The sequence below is a fragment of the Drosophila melanogaster genome, chromosome 3R (genome assembly GCF_000001215.4).
Source record: "Drosophila melanogaster chromosome 3R".
Lineage (NCBI taxonomy): Eukaryota > Metazoa > Arthropoda > Insecta > Diptera > Drosophilidae > Drosophila > Drosophila melanogaster.
The window spans coordinates 15,853,730-15,875,939 of NT_033777.3; the positions used below are offsets into that span (position 1 = coordinate 15,853,730).

A 22,210-nucleotide genomic window follows, 5' to 3' on the forward strand; every position below is an offset into this window, starting at 1 on the left:
CTTACGGACCAGAAAACGGATTCTCAAATCTGATACATTCTGTTTAGAGGATTTTAAGATATCTTGCATAACATTATCTTACAATATTCCCAAGGACAATTTCGTATCCCTTCAAGACTTAATAATTTAATAAGGACTAGAAATACACAATATTGCGCTATTTATTTGGTACCAGACACATTTAAATTATATTAAATCTCGCGGATTGTCTATAAAAATCTACGTTATTTATTAGTATAAGAGTAGCATATAAGGTTACTTATAGACGAACTAAGACTTTGACGAGCTGCTCTCATACGTATAACAATACACCACAAATCACATGGAATCAGGAATATCAGAAACTACTCTGTATGTCACTTAAGGCTAGCGTGCTCCCCCATGAGCATGTCCTGCCCTGAAGTGGGCACCACCCGTTCCAGTACCACTTGGTCCTCCTGCTCCTCCTGCCCTGCGTTTCTCCGATCCCGATTCTGCACTAGCGTCTCCGTTATCAGAACCACCACTCTGTTCTGCATCTAGATTCTTGAGTTGCTGTTGCCACATGTCCGCGTAGATGCCATCTTCGCGCAGCACAAGCTCTTCGTGTCGCCCACGCTCCGCTATGCTTCCCTGCTGCAGGACCAGAATCTCGTCCGCATGGATGATGGTGGAAAGACGATGGGCAACAATGATGGTGGTACGATTTGCGCACACCCTGGCCAAAGCAGCCTGAATATTGCGTTCTGTGTGGGTGTCCAAAGCTGAGGTGGCTTCATCCAGGAGCACAATAATGGGCGCCTTAAGAAGCGTTCTGGCGATGGCTACGCGTTGCTTTTCACCTCCACTGAGCCGCAGACCTCGTTCGCCCACCTTTGTCTCATATTTCTCCGGAAAGCCGAGAATCCTTTCGTGAATGTCGGCGGCGCGAGCAGCCTCATAGACAGCTTCGTCCGAAGCGCCCAACTTGGCATATTCAATGTTGTAGAAGATGGTGTTGTTAAAGAGAACCGTATCCTGGGGCACCACTCCAATGGCCTTTCGCAGACTCTGCTGCTGCACAAGCTTGATGTTTTGTCCGTCAATCAGGATAGCACCAGTCTGCACATCGTAAAAGCGGAAAAGCAGCCGCATGATGGTGCTCTTACCGGCTCCAGAGGGTCCAACAATCGCTACCGTCTTACCGGCCGGAACTGTGAAGCTCACATTGCGCAGCACTATCTTCTCCGGTGAATAGCCAAAGGTCACGTTTGAGAACTCAATGCCACCGCCGGCAGTTAGAAGGGGCGAACAGCCTGGGGCATCCACAATCTCTTCCTCCTCTTTCAGCAGATCGAACATGTTCTCCATGTCCACGAAGTTCTTCTGTATGGCTCGGTAATAGGTGCCGAACCAATTCAGTGGCATGTACAATTCCATCAGATAGGTGGAGAAGAGCACAAAATCGCCCACGGTGAGGGTTTGATGGTGAACTACCAAGTATACACAGAGCAGCGATCCGGCCAGTAGGCCCAAGCACAAAATAATATTCTGGGCTGTGTTCAGCATGTTGAGTGTCAGCATTGAGAGGAACTCTTCCTTTTGGTACTTGAGAATGGCCTCCCTGTAGCAATCCACCTCGTAGTGCTCCGCTCCGTAGTACTTGACTGTTTCGAAATTGAGAAGGGAGTCCACGCTGCGAGCTCGCTGCTCATTGTCCGCCAGGTTCATTCTCCTCTGGTACTTGGTTCTCCATTCAGTGATTGCAATGGTAGAGGCTGTAAAACGGAAGGATATTTTGAAATACGAATGGAATTAATCGAATAATTTTTATCACTTACCTATATACAGGAACATGGTGAGGAAGACGATTAGGCCAAACCACCAATTGAAGGCGTAAACAAAGTATGCCACGGCAACGAGTAGATCGAGAATGGTTGGTGCGATCGAGAAGACAATATAGTTGAGGAGGTTGTTGATCGAGTCCGTGCCGCGATCCATGACACGCAACACCTCTCCCGTTTTGCGTTGCAAGTGCCATCTAAGCGAAAGCTGGTGCAGATGCCGGAACAGCTCAATCTCGATCTCCCGGGTCGTGTACTGTTGAACCCGTATCCAGAGGAAGGTGCGAAGGTTATTAAATAATCCCATGCTACCAGTGCCGCCACCCTGGAGGAAGGACAATGCCACATAGATCAGCACAAAGTCCCAGCGAAAGACGATCGGTGCAATGGTAAGACTGTCAACTGTCGAAACAGGAGATTAGCAATGAATTACTTAACGAATTACGTTCATAATTCTTGACCTACCCAACTTCTTGCGATAAATCGGCAAAAACAGCTTTATGACTCGACCGGCAAGCAGCAGTATAATGCAAACGATGACGGCTATCTGCAGAGCAATATTCTTTTTAGGCCAGAGGTACGGAAAGACGGTGCGCAGCTTGCGCCATCCGTTCCTGAAAGCAGATCCTGTCTGCACGTTTCCCTGCGATTCGTTGGCGGTATCATTGTCCAGCCGCTGATGTGGATTGTACGGGGCCATGATGCCAGGAGCTTTCAGACCCAAAACGAAGATGAGCAGGGAGCACAGGAACCGGGTGACAAACAAGCCCATCTCAATTTGATCCTTGTTCCTGCGAGTAGTAAAGGCGGTACTATAGATTATCCGTTTTACAGCCGTTTGCATTACTTACGTTTTTAGGTGGAACCACCAGTCCTCGTGGCGCAAATTTATGAAGGCCAGCGACTCGTTAATGAAAGCCAACGTCCAGAATAGCAATAGAACAAGTCCATGTCCTCGGGTGGGCATTGAGGGCAGCTGGTAGTAGCGCTCCTTGAGTATCAAACAGATGCTGAACGGGTAGGAGAAGCACACAACGCAAGTGGAGAAGATCTGCAGAAAAGATTTCGATCAGTAATTGTTTCTTCTTGATCATTTTCATACTTACCATATAGCCGTACACCGCACTATCTGGATAAATACGTGCATTCATCAGAAACCGCAATAGAGCCAAAACCGGGAGCAGGAGCAACAGAAAGAGTTGCATCGCGAACAGTCGTGACTTGGAGATTTGCGTGGGATCCGTAATCCTGGTGGCATACTTCCGGTACATCAGCAACTGAATGCTGCCGAAGAGCAGAAGGAATCCACCGTATACCGCCGGTCCCACGGTGTCCATGAAGCAATGCGAGATGCCATGCTGCGTCCACACCTCGCTGAGGGTCACGTTGGGCGGGCAGTACAGCATGGTGAAGTCGGTGTACCTGCGCGGCGACGAGGAAAGGCAATTGCGGAACGATAAGCTCTGATAGAAACGTGCCAGATAAAGTGGAGCTGTCACTGGGAAACAGCTCGGTGAACACAATTGCTTTGTTTTATGGGCTGGCGGCAATTTCGCAATTATTCACCCAAATTATCAGACGCCCCCAAAGGGGAAATCACTATTTTTTTCCTCCGGGTAAGCGGAGTGCAGATTGTGAATTGATAATTGGTGCCCTTGCAGCACGGCACCAAGAGATCCGAAATACCCTGGAGTCCGGCAACCGTGGAAACTGCAACTCATCCAGCCCATTGGATATGCTAAATTATGCAATGTTGCGTATGCTCGATTCGCCGGCGGGTCTAGTGCTCCCCTCTTACCCGCTATAAGAAGTCGCGATCTGGTGGAAACACCGCAATCAGTCGTGTGACAGGTGATAACTCAACTAATGGACAACTGGCGGGCAACTCCGACCCAATCACCACCAACTACGATCAACATAAATAATTTTGACCCAAGGGTTCGGTATGGCCGTTTCTGCTTACACACAACATACCACATACACATTGTACAGTGGAAACAGGTGAGATTCATTTAAATGAACATAGCTTAATATATAACATTTTCGATTGCTATAATAAATTCAGGGAGAGTTTGTTTAAGTGATTTAATTTTAAGCTATCAAAGGTTTAAAGTAATTCTCTTATCAAATTGAAGGTAACAAATTTTCTGGAAACGGTCACGCTAGCTTTCAGCCCTGGTTTTCAGCTTGGCGCCCAGTTTTCAAACCATTTTCTTATCAGAATTTGCGATTACTTTACCATTCCTGGTTTTCAACACACCATCTTATCAGAAATTGTGATTATTTCAATATTCCTTGTTTTTAAAACCCTATTTCGACATACTGCGGGTAAAATATACAGATTATATAGATTTCTTTATTCGTCAATTCTCAAAATAAATATTCAATGTTCATCTAATACTTTACATTCAAGAAATTTTCACAAATTGTCTACGCTTAACCTTAGGTAATAACTAAGCTAAGTTTTTGAGTTTGTAGAGAATGAATATTCAAAGCACAAGGAACAAATTGATTGGGAGTAAGTTTCTATTTACATCTAGAGTTGCCTTTTTTGTTTTTATTTTTGTTTAATTTGAGGTTTGGTTAAATATAAAATTCGCTACTTATGAGTAAGGGGATGGGGCGATTAAAACCTAGGAAACATTTTAGAAGATTTCCCGTACGAATTTCGAATTTGATTCGGTCGACTATTGACTAACCACTAACTTGTTCAACTTGGGTTTAACTTATTATCACAAACAAGTACATTTAATATGCATATGATTACAGTGAAGAGGGAGTCGACTCCCCCCCATACAGCTATGAGTTGATCTTGGCCAGCAGTGGCTGGGTGACGGCACTGCCCGCCACCGGTGGGCACTGCTGCTTGTAGCTCTTCACCAGGAAGCCGTAGTGGCTGCTGTCCGCCGGAATGTTCTGGCCACTGCCGCTCCGTTGCGGACTGGCGGCCACCATCTGTGGAATCGGTGGAGGAGCAGCCAGCGGCGGCGGTGTGGGCAGCAGTGGGGTCTCGTCTCCTTCAGCAAACTTGATCCTCAGCTGCCCACTGCCCATGCTGCCCGTTTCGGGGCCTGGGGAGGCATTGGCCTCACTCCTGGCGCTTGTCAGCAGCGTTGAGATCGTGGGCGAGGGCTTCAGCCGGGTGCGTTGGACACCCAGTGGCGGCGGCTGCAGGATACCGCTCAGATTGGAGCTGGAATTCGAGTGCACATAGCCGTGGCTATTGTTATTGAGGTGATGGTGGCTCTTGAGTGCTCCGCTCAGCGGCAGCCGGAAGTGTGCCAGCTCCCAGCTATCGGAGGTTTCCTCCATGTCCCTCAGACTGCGGCTGCTGTAGATGTCGCAGTTCCTCTGGGCAGCCGCCGCCGTATCCAGATAGTGGTTCTCAGTCTTGTGATAGTCAAAGCCGCCGCCATTCAGCTTGGGTGAACTGGAGCTGATCTTGCGTTTCACGCGGAGATTGGGCGAATCCTTGGACGGCGACGGTGGCGGTGGCAGAGCGATCGCAGGTGGCGGTAACTGGGGTGGTGGCGAGGCCACCACTAGTTCGGAGTACTGCTTGTGAAGATTATGCGATTGGCTGCGCTGCGGTTGTTTCAGTGAGGAGCGACGCGTGAGCATCAGCTTGCTGGGCGAGATCAGGGAGTTGGGGCGGGGTACCTCGCCCTCCAGCCAGTAGGTCAGCATCTCACCTTTGCCCTTCATGGGCACAAATCCGCGGCGTGTGGTCACAAAGGTGCCGAACTCGTCGAGCGCCTCCTTTGTGGTCTCACTTATGTGGATCTTGAGCGCTTCACCATTGGACTCCATTCGGGAGGCAGTGTTCACAGTGTCACCAAACAGACAGTAGCGTGGCATCTTCAGGCCCACCACTCCGGCCACACAGGCACCGGTGTGCAGGCCTATCCTTAGCTTCAACCGATCCTCCGGACGATGGTGGATGCGGAAATTGTGCACCGCCTCCAAGAGGGCCAGTGCCAAACGGGCGATCTCCCGGGCGTGCTGATTGCCATTTCGAATGGGCAGTCCGGACACAACCATGTACGCATCTCCAATGGTCTCCACTTTGTAAACATCAAAGTTCTCCACAATGGAATCGAAACAGGTGTACAGGTCGTTCAGGAACTGCACCACCTGCATGGGCGTGCTCTCCGCCGAGATGGCAGTGAAGCCCACGATGTCACTGAAGTATATGGTCACCTGGTCAAAGGTCTCCGCCACCACTGGCTGTCCGCTGATGAGCTGGGCGGCGACGCTTTGCGGCAGCAATTGGTACAGCAGCTTCTCGCACTTCTTTTTCTCCTCGTGGTAGTCCTGGGTGCGCTCCTCCACCAGTTCCTCCAGATTGTTGGCATACAGTTCCATGCGCTTCAGCAGATTGTCTACAATGTTTCCCGTCTCGTTGTCTCTGTAAAGCAGTCAAAGTTAGTGAGGAATCCATAACTATGGATTCAGTTAGTACTTACTTATTAAATCTGCGTATCATCGATTTCAGGGTATTAAAGTCCGGACGCTCGGCAGGATCCTCTGCCCAGCAGCGACGGATTATGCCATTGATGTCCGCCTTGGTATCACCGTTTGGTTCAAGTTCAGGACGGAATGGTTTCTGCATTCTATGAGGATTGTATCCCTTCACGAGTTCGATTATTTCTGATCGTACGACAAACAAAATAACGTTGAATTAGCCTTCAATTTGGAAATAGTTTTGTGTAAACATGTTATGTAAATTATTCGTGTTAAGTGCAGTTTTATGTTAACACCAGACTGGATCCTTTGGTGGATTCCGAATTCGGACATCTAAACACCGTTCCGCAATATGAGCACGGGAATGGAATATCTGGACTTGGTCAGCTTCTTTGCACATGCAAAGCCTCCGAAACCCCAGGAAATGAGGCCTTGCAACCAGCACGAGATCCTGCTGCAGCTCATCTGCAATCGCCGGCAATCGCTGAGCAAGGCCCAAATGGCTGATCTCCTGTGGAACATGACCAGTGGTCCGAAAAAGAAGCTCAAGAGAAGGCAGTGCGGCGGCATGGACAACCGGAATCCATCAGAACCGACCGATATTGAGGTGGTGTTCGGGTGCAGGGAGAAAACACCACCTTCCACCATTTCGCACAGAGGCTGGGAAAGATCACGCATCGAGTGGCTGCGCAAGCTGGAGGTTCAGCGGAGGCAGTGCTACCAGGCGTGGCAGGAAACACCCGGACCCGATGCCAGCATCAACGCAGGTATGAAGTCCAGCAAGAAGGAGAAGGAATGCGGAAAATCCCCAATAAAGAACACGCCATGCGAGAAACACAACAAAAACCAGAACCAAGCCGGCGGTAGAGAGAAGGACAAGCACAAGAAGAAGACCAGGACCAAGAGGAAGCTACCCGGCTGCTGGGCCTTCCTGCCCTTCGGATGCGGCTTGAACCTCGCCAACGATTCCAGCTGCCAGGACGTGCCCCACCGCAGAGAGAGTTCGTGATTTGCCTTTTTCGACCAGCCAGCACTTTGATTTCGATTTCCAGATTCGCTGGCACCGCAATTAAATTCGCCTACAGACGTCGTCTAGTGCCAGATGCCAAAGTTGCATTCTGCGGCCTAAGGACGAGTCTGATTCCCAGTCACGGCCTAATTTGATGAAATCGTCAAGTGCCAAGTAGAAGGCAAAGTTTTTGAAATCGGCGCGGAACTCGAAGTTGGTCTGCGGTTCAACAGGGCAATGTGTACTTCAACCAGGAAGATAGAACATCATAAAGGCTAGCAACATACATACTTCAAAATACAAGTACTTTGGGTTTCGTGCTTGATGCAGGATCTTTAATTAAATAGAATTGCTAAGCCGAAGGCTCCTATTTTGGTACATTTTTATTAGCAGAACATTTCGCTGACTACTTAATTTGGTCTTTTAAGTTCGTTTATAAAATGATTTGAGTGAATTAAATTTCAGCATCCAACTAATTTTTTAATGTTTACCCTGTTTAAGATTATACAAAAATATTGGCATTGGACACGGGCTTTCACTATTTCGACTGCGTATTTTGCAGTGCTCCTCCTTGCTCCTCCAACCACAACCGCCTTAACCACCAGCCGAGTGGCCAACTGACGGGCGAAATAACCGCAACATGTGCAAAAATCTGGCATTAAAATTCCGCACAGACAAAATCGGCCGCAACACGAAACGGCCAAGTGAAAAGGACACTCGAAGGACGAGAGGAGGGTATAGAATGTGAAACACTTGAATAGCATACCTTGTGGCGATTTCTCGTACGCACATCTGCCCAGGTAGAAGGGTCCTTGTCGCGTGGTTATCTCGTGCACAATGATTCCAAAGGCGTAGACATCACCCTTCTGTGTGCCCTCCGGCGGACGATTGTGCTCCACTCTCAGCAGTTCGGGGGCTGTCCACAAGAGCTCTGTACGGGAAAATAAGTTACATATATATTTAAAATATATTTCGAAACTTGGAAAATAATATTAAATAAAAAAATTTACAAGGAAATTCTTGCTGCATTCAATTAACTTTTTGTTCAGTGCACTGCACACAGTAGCAAACTGGGACTACTTACTGCTCCAGTAGGCGTGGCTATTGCAGTTGCCCCCATCACTTTCCAGGTCGAATCTCGTCCGCCGCAGGGTGTGCAATCCAAAGTCGGTGATCTTGAGCACAAATCGGGAGTCGACCACGCAGTTCGAGGACTTCAGGTTGCCGTGAGACCGAATGTCGGAGCTGTGTAGAAACTGCATTCCACGCACGATGTCGTGCATCAGCGACAGGCGGAACATCCAGTCCAGCTGGAACTGCTCGTTCTCGAGGATATCCTGCAACGAGCCCTTGGGACAGTATTCGGTGAGCAGGAAACTACGCCTCTGATCCAAACACGCGCCATAGAACTTGACCAAGTGGTCGTGCTGCAAGTCCTTCATCCGTTTCAGTTCCAGCATTAAGCTGCGAGTCAGCAGGCCCTGAACGTTGTCCACCTCCACTGGCTTGATGGCCACTTTGCTCTTGCGGAACATGCCCACTGGTATGAAGATTTGGCGATCTCCGTTAATGGACACCATGTCCTCGGACATCAGTGTCAGCTGGGAGCTTTGCTTGACCAGCGAATGGAAGGAGCCTCTCAGGCCACGCTCCGCTGCATCTCGGAACATCACATCCTCCAGCGACACCTTCCAGCTCATCGAGTTAATCTCCGCCTCGGCGATGTAGTGACGATAGCCGAAGAAGAAACACACGGCCATTACGACCACCATGGTGCCCAGGACTATTGACAGGATTGCATACCCAGGAAGTGCTGAAATTAGACACATACATCGGGTTACCATATCTGTATTCAAGAGTTTTCAACGAGAATGTTCAATCCTGACTTTTGTGTCTTGTATCTTTCAACAGGCCGAATTTCATATCATAAACCACATTAATTATATTATTATTATATAATTTGCAGTAAGTATACTTACAATTATCGGGGCATAGGGCGCCATCGTAGCCGCAAATGGGTCGATCTGGCGGCGCCTCCTCCCGGTCGCCCGCCCAATGGATCTCCTTGTTGGCCTCGAACTCCAGGCGATTGTGCAGGAAATGGGCCACGATCTCGAATCGGCCGGTGGTGGGATTCATGTCCAGCAGTGAGTAGGCCGAAAGCCGGTCGCCGTTGGCATCGATGGTCACATTGCCGGTGATGCCAGTGAAGCTGCGATTCCACATGCGACGCACCATGTCGGTGCCGTTGATGGGCCGTGTGAGCATGGTCGGATCCTCACGGATGCTCTCGTTCAGGGCATTGGCGTAGAGCAGGACCCCGTCGAAGAAGGAGGTGACGAATGCTGAAATCGGCTCGTTGTCGCTAAAGGTGTAGTTGTATTTCTCTGCGGCAATGGCTTTGATCTGCAAATGGCAACGGGCAAATCGAAACGTATTAATCTCTCTGCAGCTGAGCTATAAGCTTTCCCTCTGCCCTTTCTAATCCTTATGGCTCTATTCTATGCCGAGGGGCATCAATTCCTGTCCGCTTTCCTGGCACTTTTCCCCCCTTTAATTGCTTTGGCCCCCGTGAAAATTCAATTACGCGTTCGCTCGCTCGGAACGAGGGAAGAAAGGACGGAAGACGATGGCTCTGGCCCAGGACGTTTTGTCACAATCCATGTGGAAGTTATTGCACACCGCACTCCGATGTGCCAACGGCGGTTTTCACTCGCCATTCTCCTTTGACAAGCGGCGATGCTGGGATTTGGACGGAGCAGCGCTTGCAAATGTCCATTGAGCGTAAGTTTTCTGCCAAGAAAGCCGACAATTTAAGCTGCAATCCTTTAAGGATGCAGACGTAAAATATAGATGGATTGTATTGTATGCCAGGTGGTTAACTGAGTACTTTCAGCTAGCTATTGCCAACAAATTGAAATCTCAATTATTTCGAATCAAATTTTTAAGGAATGTGACAAAATCAGACTATTTAAAGACGTTAGTTTTGTATCAAACGGCTTATTAAGAATATGTCTATAAATATGCGTGTATACTTAATAATAAAAACTACATGTATACCCTTAATCTATTAGCTTTATAGATTTTATCCTTCCATGGGAATATTTTTGGGAAATAATGCAAGCTTTTGCCATGCAAAAAGCCCTCCCCCGCTTAGATATATACCATATTAGTATCTTAAATGCTAGCAAACATTGTGCTAACTTGTACATATAAGATGTTGCCAAAGGAAAACGATGTCGTGTGCATTTTACCATACATCCCGCCCCCTGCACTTTCTTGGATAAGTAGAAAACATGGGGTGTAGAGCGTCATTAGCCAGACGGACCGGTAGTCCAATGAAGCCTCTTCAGAGGTGGCCACTGCCATAGTTGGCCCAGGCTGCTTATCAGCAGCTGTAAGAGCAAATTCATTCGGTTTTCAGGTGGCTGCCCCGGCTTTTTGAGGGCTCTTCGGGTTTGGAGTTGGCCAGCAAATGCTCTTAGGTGCTGTCGGCTTTGTTTGTTGCACATTTGCCATGCAGCAACAGAAAAATGTTTACAATTCCTAGCCCCTCGCTCGCCCCGTTGCATGTTGCCTGGCAAAATAACTTGCGGTTGGGCTGGGACGTGTGCTGGAATTGAGTATGCATGAGGATGGCCCAAAAAATGGGAGAAAAACACACACAAGAAATCTGCAAAAATTTTCAAATTGGCTTCCACATCCATTTCCATGCAAATGCATGCAGAGCCCCCTTAGTTTTCCGGCTTTTCCTCCTACTTTTCCCAATTTTACACTCACCTCATTGGAGACCCGGGTATACTCGTTATCATTCGGCTGTTTGGGGGTTACGGTCAGCATGGCCGTGTAGGCCTTCTGGGCACGCTCATTATTTAAATCCGTATCGTTCTTATCGTACCACGGCTGCGACGTCAGATACTGAACCCTGTGTAGTGAAAATAAAGATATATTAAGTCAGTGTCTACAGTGGTCGCTCGAGAGGGTGAACTAAAGACAACAAAGATAGCCAACTATTTTTATTGTTTTAAGCCAAGTTAAATATGTTAATTACTACTTTTCGGCTATTTTGAATTTATGTGAGGTTTTAAATTTTTATTTTGTCTTATCAATGCGCCTTTGTGCCCGCCTACGGGTTAGGTTTATTACCAGCTATTGATATGCGTCATAAATTGTTTATAAATAGAATTGTTAAGTGTTCGGATGCACCACACACTTGCACTTGCTGGCATATTGCAGTCCGATTTGAAGTAAATGCATTTGGAATCCATTAGCCCCTCCCCGAATCCATTTGCCCTGTTATCATCTGAGTTTCGAATGTGTTTCATTTGCTTCAATGTTAGCGGCTAGTGACATTTAGGAATATTGATTATGAATTACACTATAGTTGAAAACTAAAGCCGTGCGGCTGTAAGAAATTCACAATTTGTTGTGAATGGAAAGATTGACTACTTTTGATCCTAAACTTATAATATTTAATTTATAACTTTTCGTCCATGATAAATAAGTAGTAACTAAGTGTGACAACATTTTCAAAATCGATAGTATTTTAATCATCTGGTGGCTTACAGTGATAAATGGCAGTTACAAATCAAAAGGGATTCTATTAATAAGTTAATTATCTTTCTGTCTGTTCGCTTTGAGCTTTTGCGAGCAGGAAATTGATTAGCTAATCCATATATGTACATATACCGGCATTCACACACGCCTCGTCGCACTAGTATATAGATTAGTATATATACGCAGCATTTTTCCATTGATTGCGAGTGTCATGAAGGTCGGGTGATTAGAATGCATTTAATGCACATGCAAATGATAGTCGATTGCACTAAGGCTCTGGCTCTTACGAATCTGAAAATTGAACCCATCTATTCCGAACTTTTCCTGGGATGGAACTCCATTTTTTGGTTGGTCGAACAAAGAGCTGGTATCTTGAGGGTCGAACAAAGAAGCTGTGGCATTACTCAGCACTAATGATTGTGGATAATCATAATAAATATGAAGTTTGTATCTGTATCTGAGTCTGAGTATGAGTCTGAGTCGAAGTATGAGTGTGAGGGGGGCACTTTGCTTGTCGTCCATTGTTCGGGCACGGAGGTTGACTGGCTTTAATCGATCGAGCCATGTGCCGAAATATGGAATTTCCTCAATTTATAAATAGTTAGGCTCTTGTGAGTTAAATGCAGAAGCTATTTATAAAGCGCGCTTGGTACATTTCATAACATTAACAACCTTGACTAATGCTGCTCATGCGCAGTTTGTAAAGAATATTTTTCGAGAGTGCGCGTGGATTTTTTCCCCATTTTTATACGATCAAAGTGAAAGGCAGCAAATTGTTCGGCAATTGCCATAAATGATCACCTTTTGTCCGCGATAGTAATAGTGTGTGTGTGTGCGTGTGTTGTTAAGTAATTCATATATATGGTATTTGCTTAGTGCTGCGATACTCACCGCGAAAATAATTCAATATTGATGAAAACATATTCGCCGCTATCGATCATATTCAACTCCTCGGCTGTCAGCATAATTTGACGTATCGACTGCGGATCGGCGCACATTATGACAACTGCAAAAATAAAATAGACAAAAAAAAAAAAAACAACGAGATGGTTAAAACCAGATGGTACACGTTGTATATGTATGTATTTATGGTGGTCTTCTTTTTGGAAGCTAGCAGGCGAGACAACTCAGCTCTTGTCATTAAAAATGTATTAATTTATTAAAAAGTTGTCGAGCTTCTCGCGCCTGAAATGAGACTTGTAAACTTGTCAGTTTCCTTGACGTCAGCGAGTGCAAAACGTAATTCCGAGAGTGAAGCACACAAAAACAAAAACACATTGTTTCTTAAATAAAAACCGAAAAGATCGTAATGGTGCTTCAGTTTCGAGTTGATATGTGTTTGGCAGTACTCAAAGATGTTTTGGATATGTTGCGGATCAGACGAAATGGGGCTATACAATTTATATACACCTATAAGACAAATAAGCTGAATACTTACTCAAATAAAGCTATGTTTATCTAGAATTTGATTTCCCCACAAAGTTCATGTTAATTTTATCAATTACAAATTGCATGTCATTGAAACTTATAAATAAACGTTCATGTTGCATTCCATAAGCCAGCATAAGCTGGTAAATGTAATTGCGCATACGACATGTTGTGCAGCAAGCATGATATGCAAATAAGCTTGAGTATTTGCTTGTCAAATATGTTGCAAGCAAATGCTGCATTAATTGTGAAACCTTTGTTTTTATGGATACCTTGATATCAGCCTATTTGTGCACATAAGACAATCAACTGCAATTTTGTATCTTCCCTCTACGAATGCCTACGTCATATTTTGCCTTTTCTCGCTTAAATTTAATTACTCGGAAAATGAATAGAAGACAAATGGGCTAGACAATTTCAAGTTCAGAGCAAAAACGTGCAATTGACTTGATTTAATTGTACAATTTTTATTTTCTTTTCTTTTTCTCCTCCTCTCAAATATTGCATTTGCACTTTTGCTTTTGTTGACTTCCGAGCTGTCACTTGAGTCATTTCGCGGTGAAGCAATTTATGTTTGATTTCGGTATGGTTTTAATTCCAAAAACTCATTGTAATTGCAATATCAGAACTTTTCTTAGCTCGAACAGTGTGCTTAATTTAATAATAAATCACTTGGCAAGGCAATATGAATTTGTCAAGGCAATAAAAAGGCAATATGCAAAAACAATGACATCGGAAAGATATCAAATTTTGAATACAATAATTTAATAAAATCAAAAGCTTAAATTAAGAATGAAAATATTTCGAATGAATTTCCTGAGCTGTAAATTCAATTCTGCTTTGAAAAATTAAATGGCTAATAAATCATTAGTTTATTAAGAATACAAATCACGAAGAGATTTATTTAAAAACGATCGAATATTTTTTTGGGCACTTCAAAAGGAAAGTATCGTTACTCTGTCCTTGAACTCTGTTATATTGTTAGATTATGTATCAATAAAATGTATACTTTCTTGTCGGCATCTTTAAAATATTATTCTATATGCCAATTGAAATTCGGGGCACATCAGAGCTATCATTATGTGTTATTTAAAAAACCATTCAATTCGCCATAATTTATTGGAATTGACACCCGCAGCGGTTTTAAATCTATGAAATTATTTGCCCAGTTTCATTTCCATTAAATTAGCATTTTAATTTTAACAAAAGCTAGATTTTTATATCAGTGCATTATCATTAAAATGCCATTTGATTAGTCACGTTACCGAGGGAGTTCCCTAGTCGATTGCCACATCTTCTTTTCGGTTCGCATTGGTTTTCCATTAAAATTCAATTAGCATAGAATTGTGAATCGCTGCGCCGCGACTGCCGCGAAAAATATGCATAACGATTGTAATTGTGTACGGTGTTAATTGTCAATAAATGAAATTAAATGAGCTGTAATTAAACAATAGCATTTGATCGTATGGGCGCACGCTGCGTATGCTTGATATGCGATATAATTGGTGTCTGAAAACTGTGTGTGACAGTTGACGGCTTCATATCCGCATCGTTTACCAATGAGACGAGTTAATTAACTTACTTGGCCAACATCAGCCTGCCAACATTACTCATACGCCCCATGGTACGTAGTGCACGGGCTGTCTATAAATACAATCGAAAATTTCAAATTCACTAGCTGCGTTCTGATGAACTGACCATATAATAGGTATCTGTTTGGTTTCTTGAACCTATCTTTGTCGCCTTTGCGAAATATAATTAGATCAATTTCACTTTCAATGTTGCACGCAATGAGGTTACAGAGTTCAGGGTGTATGCATTCTAGAATGCATTGGCAAGTGCAGTTGCATCCGATGGCGAGCGAATGCGACAAGGTTTCTATCGTATTCCTAATAATCGTATCTAAATTTAAAAAGAAATCTATTGTTACTAATTTAAAATTCCTTGCTTATATGGTCTATGGTTTGACAAAATCATTTAGCAATGTACTTGGGATTTATAAAAGGTTGCGAATTCTCTTGCGAATATTAATAAGACTAGACAATATAAGAAATAAAAGGAACTGAAGAAAATCATAAGTTGGTCAGTGGAACTAATTCTAATATGCATGTACTCCATGCTTATTTTTTAGTTAAGATTTTAAAAAACATATTGATTAGCAGTTCACATCATCCACCACTTACTTCTCGACTGCATGGCCACGTTCTTTAGCATCCGCGTAATGTCCGCCTTCGTCCAGGTGGAGGTGTCGAATCCCAGCTGGTAGACAGAATGCTCCTCGATGGTGTCGTGGATGGCGGCCAGGCAGAGGAAGCACACCGAGTTGCCCTTGACCTTGGCGTTCTCATTCTGGTATATCAGCGCAGTTCGTGTCCAATTGAAGCTGTTGAGTATTGCCCGCACCACGTTGCCCAGATTGTTAACCTGAGCTCCTTTCAACCGGGTTAGAGTGGAGTAACTCTCGGATTTCTTGTTGAACTCCTTGGCGTTGCCGCCGGTGGTGAGTACGGGCACTTGCCAGACATCTGCATACCTCGAGATGGGCGCCAATACATACTCGCAGGGCAGGCCAAAGACTGCATTCACCTCTGGCCACTGGGTGTAAATCTCGAAGAAGCCAATGGGTCCGTACTTCGAGGAGCAGAAGGTATCGCGCGATATCAGCTGGATGTCGAAGTGACTGCCGCCCACGAAGCCCATACGCTGAACATGCCGAATGGCCAGCTCGAGCACGGGCAGCACCTTGGGCATGATGCAGTCGTTCTTGTTGTCCGATTCCACCGATGGCAGCAGTGCGACGAAGACCAATTGCCTCCGGGCACCCAAACGCCGGTGATCGGGCATGGGAAGGCTGGGAAAGTGCTGGACCAGTTCGGTGCTCTGCGACTTGTGCGAGTTCTTGGTCTCTGGCGTCTTGAAGCTGTGCTCATCGGACCCGACTCCAATGCTGGCCACTCCGCCCACGGATTCGGCATCGTAGAACCAGGCTGCGCTCGGAAAGAGATGAGCCTGCAGCAGGCAGAGGATCAGGAGCAGGCTCAGTCCTTGGCCAGCTTGGGGCATCTCGGACGGAGAGGATGTCCTCCCGTGCGCTTGTATATTCTTGGAGTCTTTTTTGTAATCTCGTTCGTATGTTTGTCAAGCGTTGCTCTTTGTCACTGATTTTGATCGCATTATTTATGCGAATGTTTTTACAACACTTTCAACACGCGGCTCTGCTTTAATTCATTTTGCAACGAAAACCTGCGGCAAATTGAAATTTTTGTTTATTAATTGCACTGTTTTGTTTGGCTCAATTTTTATTAATCACCGACGATTGTTCAAATTTAATTAGCTATCTCGGGACTTTTCATTAGCAAACTGGTTTGTCGTACGTATTTTCACCCTTATTATTTTGGGCAATCGATATTAATTAACACTTTTACAGCAGGAAATTTGGCTGGCATTTATTTTGTGATTGTCTGTCTGTCCAATTTACTGAAGCATTCAAAGATGCTTTACGCTCGAGCACATACATACATATATGAACAGCCGCAGATGGCAATTGAATGGGAAGCCGAAATTTCAAAACAATATTTACTATTCGTATTTTTAAATGCAACCCCTGAACAACTGGCCAAGCCATATTGCAATTTTTCCTGTAAAAACACTTGTGTGGGCATGCAAATTGTTTGTGGAGCAACAAAAGCCCAAAACGAAGGGAATTAACAGGCAAACCGTAGCTGAGACACACTTTCTATTCAGAATAAGTATTTCTATATCTTTGATATATTGATCAATTTATATTCTGCTATTATATATTTTTAGCCAGCAAGGCAGCTAGTTTGACTAGATCTCACCCATTCATAAGTGTGTCCATTGTAAAAGGGCTTGACAAAAGGCTAAAAACTGTTTGGTTATTTTTAGAAGAGGAACTTTGAACTGAATGAAGCCGAATATTTTATGCGACTAGAAAGTTCAAGTGATTCACTCATAAATTATTTCATACCAAGTGCAGCCATTGGAGTTTCTACTTCAAATAAACAACACAATTTGCTAATTATGATGCAGAAAAATAAATTTCTCAAGTAAAACAAACCCGCCTGACATCTTTTTTCGCCTGAACTTTGTGTGTGTACAGAATACACGAAATAATTGATTGAGAGTCGTAAACAAAATATAATTTTTTTTTTAAAACACACTCCACTCTGACAACGCATTTAAAAACAAAAGGGCTAAAAATAATCCGAAATGCCGTATTTAAAATTCGTTTGACCTTCACCTGTGCGGGGGTAACATTTTTGTTGTTGCTGACACGTATTCGAGTGGCTTATTTTTGTGGTTGGATATTACAAAATCGGGAAGCATATAAGTTCCCCTAGGTTTAGAATTCGTTGCACATTTTACGGCAATTAGAAAAGTAAGTAAAGAACGCGGAGAATCGCTTTGTTGCAGAACCAGAAGAATAATGATTCGACATATAATGGGCCAATCTCTTTATTGGGGACAGTTCCTGGTCGCGGCGCAAGTTCGGTTAACTTTTGACCAATTTTTCCATTCGCCGATTATAGCCGCGGCTATCCGTTCATTAAACTTCTTTCCAAAGCCTCTATAGCCGCAAAGATATATTTTTATATCTAAAAATAGAGCCAGACAAAAAGAGCCCTCCAAGGCATTCAAATGTGGCCAAAGAGCGTCTAAGACAAACAAACAATGGCAATAAATACAATGCGAAATAAAAAGAGTGGTCACAATGCCATTTGCCCGTAGGAAATCTATAAAAAATACATACAAGAGAGAACGCTATTGTCGAATTCCTCGACTATCAGATACCCGTTACTAAGTTTGTGGGCGTGCCTGAATCAAATTTTAAAATTCTTTTTATATAGATAAATAAAGCCAAAAACAAACAACGAAAATATTTTTGAGCATGGTAGGCCTTATTATTTTTGAGTTCAATGGAACCCCTCACTTCTTAGAGGGACAATTATTTAGTTTTTTCTTGTATCGATAGAAATTGGCAACACATGCTTAATCTGCAACTTGTAGCTGTTAACACACGGCTATATCCTTCCTCCTATCTGTTACATTCTTTTCAACGAGTCTAGTATACCCTTTTACTCTACCAGTAACGGGTATAATTAAGGCTCCGTAATGATGCCCTTTGGCGTTGCTAAAAATATTTTCTATATAAGTCGATATTTTCAAATCAATCATAAGGATAAATGATTTTCATCAGTCTAAGTAGTACATTGAGTTATGCCTTTCTTTTTTTTTTAACATTTTGCACTTCAAAACATTTCCAAAACATTTCAATAATTTTTGAGACCTAGCAGGCATATGTTCGTCTTATTCTCAAGGTTGTCGTATTGGACAGCCAGCAAACAATTCGTCAAATGCCAAAACTTACAACAAATATGGGTCAATTACAGACTTGAGCTGCTGCTCTCCCCAAAAAGTTCGGAGTGGAGAAAGGGGCATTTGCAGGCAGAGATGGAGAGTGTTTTGTTCCGAGTTTTTTTTTTTGTTTATTTTTTTTTATTGTACAAATAAGCCTTTGTTTTTTCCTTGATATTTTATCATTTTTGTTTTGGCTTTGAAATTTTGTACGCTATGGATTTTTTTTTGGGTTTTAAGAGGGTACACGTGCCGCGGATTAACCAAGCAATCCCCTCGATCTCCAGCTGTCTTCGGACAGTGCCGTGTCCCTAATTTCATACTTCATTTAGGTAGCAATCGATGCACGATAAAAAAATAGAAGTGAGATACTAAATACTAAGATATATTTGATAAATTTGAGTCATAGGAATATATCTTTAAGTTTGGCTGCTACAACAATGCCCTTGTTAGGTTAAATATCTTTAAGATATTACAAGTTGGTACTTAGATCATGATCTGTTATTTTCTCTGTAGAACAGATTCCCTCGATTCCGTTAGCCCCTGGGTCTCTGATTGAGTCGAATGATTTATGAGGTTTTAATCTGTAATTCACCCATTTCATTGGCTCCAAGCCGCGATGGGTATCAGTCTACTACCCAGCTGTTCACCGGCTTATGCTAATTCACTCATTTGTTTCCCTCGCCTCTGACTAATGAAGTTCACGCTTTATTAATAGGTTGTTTAACTGGTCAACTGGTCAACAGCTTGGCAGCCAGTCAAACGTCACCTGTCGCATTGTTGTGGCTATTTTTGGAGCGTAAGCCCCACGTTTAGTGCCGTATTCCCCCGTTCCCTTGGCATTTTTGCTGTCATCGCCTCGGTTCATGTTTCTTAATTACTTTTCGTAGCTGAAACTATGCAAATAAATCGACACTGCTTTGCTTTCCATTTTAAAAAGCTGACAATTTGGAACCGTTAAGTGTCGTTAAATCGATCATTTGGCTAATTAAAAAATTAGTTCTGATGGTTATTTATGGATTTATTCATCGGGCCAGATTGAAATATTCATTCATGCCTAAGTTTTGATCAAATGAAACCAGTTTGATGTTGACTTGTGTCAATTGTCACAAATGTGGTGCTAGGGTATTAATTAGTCGATTTTTATATCTTAACTTAATAGCCTTCTTCGCGGTCATTACTACTCTCTTTATTTGTTGACTAATATTTTTGTTTTGGTTTCTACTCGGTGGATTTTGTGCTTGCCAAGCTGATTGGATTGTTTTGGTTTGTTCTTTCTTGGTGCGAGAAATATGAGCTGCATATTTTGTGAGTATTTTTATATTTTTAGCTCTACTAGAAAAGAATGAAAACACAATTGAACGTCGCGTAATATCCATAGTTAGGTAATCGAAGGCGTAATTGTCGTGGAATTGTTCTCAAGATTTAGTAAAAAGCACATATGATTATTTGAAAATACGATTCTAAAGAGTGTTAGCTGATCATTAGTTGATTACTAATTATCCCACGAGCGCAATATCCATTTCAGCGATTACTGTACTCATTTGTATCACAACAGCTATGTGATTATCAATCAACGGAATTAGCCATTAACATGTTTTGATTCACCGCAGACACCAGAGACACGTGACTGAGTGTCGCCGCAAAGTGGCTGGGTGAGCATAAATTAAGTGCACTTTTCGTAGGCGTTTAATTGCTCATTGTGAATGAGCAATGTGCCAGCTGGAAGTGTTCCATTTACAAGGAAACTCTATACAAATATTTGCTCAGAACGTTTATTTGCACATCGCCCTTTTCATGCTGTGAAAATTCACGCAAACGAAAAAACCAAAACAAAACGGTGTAAATGAAAACAAAATGTGAGCAATGCTGAATATTCAATTTAGAAATCGAAAAACATTTGGCGGAAACCGGGCTTTGAAATGTTCCAGTTGAGATATTTTTTTTTTTTAATTGAAAGATACTCTGCAGAATCTGAGACTATTAAGTGCAGAGACTATGGTGGGTGGTGTGAATTAGTTTAACAATTTTAATTATTTATACTTAAGATTTCAAAAATCAGTTTGAAAAGAAATATATATATAAAGGCATTAATAATTTATTATACCTTTAAGCTTTAAATCTTTTCTTTTTCCCGAAATTTCTGAGTTCCCTAAAAGCGTTTAGAAAAATGTGAATACGTTTATTCTCGTTTAGAGCATTTCCGCCAGCAGAATAAACCGTCGTAACGCCTAACAATTTGTAAAGCAACCCATTCTCGCTTGGCAACATCAGCGGCAAATATTTTACAAATTGTATTTCAAGTTCAACACGTCTGTCAGCACTGTCGAGTTAACTTCCCTGCCCCAAAAGGGGGGTGAGGTGGGCATATCCCCTTGGGATATGTTCACTCGCATCGATAGCTTAAACAATTTTGCACTTTGCGTGGTTCTTTTTAAGTGCAATATTTAAGTCCGGGCCATAGCAATTAAACGAATCGGATTTGAAAAACGATTCGAAAAGTACATAAACCAAATAAAACATGCAGGTTGTGAGCCAACCAACAAATTTTGTTTTGCAGTAGCAAACACGTTTGGCTACTGCGACTGGAGTTTGCTGGCAACGTATTTTGTTTGCTCGTCACACAATTACAAACATTAAGAAGATGGCAAACAAATCAGATGGAATTTAAATTATCACAAACCGAATTCGTTTCTAGTAGCCGTTTAAATGTACGATCAATTAAATTCTAGCACTCAATTCATTCAATGAATAGTGCATTTTGCCATGGATAAATTAATTTAGAATTTAGTGTGTATAGCTGTGGCCAGCTTGTTCGATTAATCAACATTATTTGTTGGCATAGTAAACTGAAATGGTAAACAAATCCACAATGACAAACAAATGAATGCAATTCCATAAATATTGGGAAAACAAATCCAACTAGATTGGTCGGTCAGTCCGAAAGGTGTTCGGCTTATTGATTAACATTGATATCGATGCGACCCATGTGTTAATTGTGAACATGGTTCAAGCACTTGGATTCACTCAATTCAATTTCAATTTCACTTTTTTTTAAACATTATTATTTATATCTTGCTTGCTGCGGCTGCACATTTCTCAAGATCCAATTGTGCCTTAGTTATTTACTTTTAATTATGCGCTTTTTATCTTATCGCGTTTGTTGTTATTTTGTACAGCTGCTATCGAAAAGCCAATACCATTGAGCATACAGTGTAAAATAATTATGCAGCCGAGAATCGCAAAAGTTGCGTAGCACTCAAAACACTGAGTATTTGCGAATTTTGGAAAACGCGCCGCTTGCCACAGATTTTCCCGTCGAACTTTCGCTGCGTTCCGTGCGCAGTTTTCTGAGCGCTTCGCACACGCTCGACTCGCCAAACCGAACTGAACGCCCGCATCCGAATCCGAATCCAAATCGGATTCGCAGGCAGGCGGTCGTCGGCGATTCCGCCGCTCAAGTTGAACGCAGCAGTCGGCGGCGGCGTTGGCGGTGACTGCGGCAGAACTGCGACCGCGGCAGCGACGCCGGCTGCTGCGTACCTGATCTGTTTCTGCTACAGCTACATATATT

General features: G+C 43.3%; 3 protein-coding genes across 5 annotated transcripts, besides 1 other annotated feature; 1 reads left to right on the plus strand and 2 right to left on the minus strand.

Annotated features, from left to right (window-relative positions):
* Positions 1 to 138: 138 nt before the first annotated feature.
* On the minus strand, positions 139 to 3,741 carry Hmt-1 (Heavy metal tolerance factor 1). The gene is made up of 6 exons (NM_142246.3): positions 3,601 to 3,741; positions 2,909 to 3,224; positions 2,654 to 2,853; positions 2,268 to 2,593; positions 1,800 to 2,204; positions 139 to 1,736 (listed from the first exon to the last, which is right to left on the minus strand). The coding sequence occupies exons 2-6, from the start codon at positions 3,206 to 3,208 to the stop codon at positions 367 to 369; spliced, it is 2,601 nt and encodes an 866-aa protein (NP_650503.1). The 5' UTR covers positions 3,209 to 3,224; positions 3,601 to 3,741; the 3' UTR covers positions 139 to 366.
* Positions 3,742 to 4,141: 400 nt separating this feature from the next.
* CG31183 (uncharacterized protein) lies at positions 4,142 to 22,210 on the minus strand. 2 transcript variants are annotated; one of them, NM_001300413.1, is made up of 9 exons: positions 21,849 to 22,210; positions 15,444 to 16,503; positions 12,724 to 12,838; positions 11,056 to 11,200; positions 9,255 to 9,681; positions 8,360 to 9,088; positions 8,042 to 8,206; positions 6,269 to 6,452; positions 4,142 to 6,210 (listed from the first exon to the last, which is right to left on the minus strand). In NM_001300413.1, exons 2-9 carry the CDS (start codon positions 16,321 to 16,323, stop codon positions 4,602 to 4,604), a joined length of 4,254 nt encoding a protein of 1,417 aa, NP_001287342.1. In that variant the 5' UTR covers positions 16,324 to 16,503; positions 21,849 to 22,210; the 3' UTR covers positions 4,142 to 4,601. The 2 variants fall into 2 exon arrangements, with proteins under 2 accessions (NP_001287342.1, NP_650505.2); NM_142248.3 differs by having other exon boundaries at positions 4,372 to 6,210.
* Positions 6,467 to 7,749, plus strand: CG9632 (uncharacterized protein). 2 transcript variants are annotated; one of them, NM_169677.1, is made up of 2 exons: positions 6,467 to 6,878; positions 7,047 to 7,749. In NM_169677.1, the coding sequence occupies exons 1-2, from the start codon at positions 6,619 to 6,621 to the stop codon at positions 7,273 to 7,275; spliced, it is 489 nt and encodes a 162-aa protein (NP_732079.1). In that variant the 5' UTR covers positions 6,467 to 6,618; the 3' UTR covers positions 7,276 to 7,749. The 2 variants fall into 2 exon arrangements, with proteins under 2 accessions (NP_732079.1, NP_650504.1); NM_142247.1 differs by having other exon boundaries at positions 6,467 to 7,749.
* Positions 18,032 to 18,349: a mobile genetic element.

Bases quoted from the DNA above. Each gene is read 5' to 3' on its own strand.
- CG9632 (NM_142247.1), top strand. From the start codon at position 6,619: ATGAGCACGGGAATGGAATATCTGGACTTGGTCAGCTTCTTTGCACAT.
- CG31183 (NM_001300413.1), bottom strand. From the start codon at position 16,323: ATGCCCCAAGCTGGCCAAGGACTGAGCCTGCTCCTGATCCTCTGCCTG. The intron at 12,839-15,443 runs GTAAGTGGTGGA...TTATTTTTGCAG, and splicing joins CGTGGCCATGCAGTCGAGAA to TTGTCATAATGTGCGCCGAT. The intron at 11,201-12,723 runs GTGAGTATCGCA...TTCACTACACAG, and splicing joins AATATTGAATTATTTTCGCG to GGTTCAGTATCTGACGTCGC.
- Hmt-1 (NM_142246.3), bottom strand. From the start codon at position 3,208: ATGCTGTACTGCCCGCCCAACGTGACCCTCAGCGAGGTGTGGACGCAG. The intron at 2,854-2,908 runs GTAAGTATGAAA...TCTTTTCTGCAG, and splicing joins GTGCGGTGTACGGCTATATG to ATCTTCTCCACTTGCGTTGT. The intron at 1,737-1,799 runs GTAAGTGATAAA...TCCGTTTTACAG, and splicing joins CACCATGTTCCTGTATATAG to CCTCTACCATTGCAATCACT.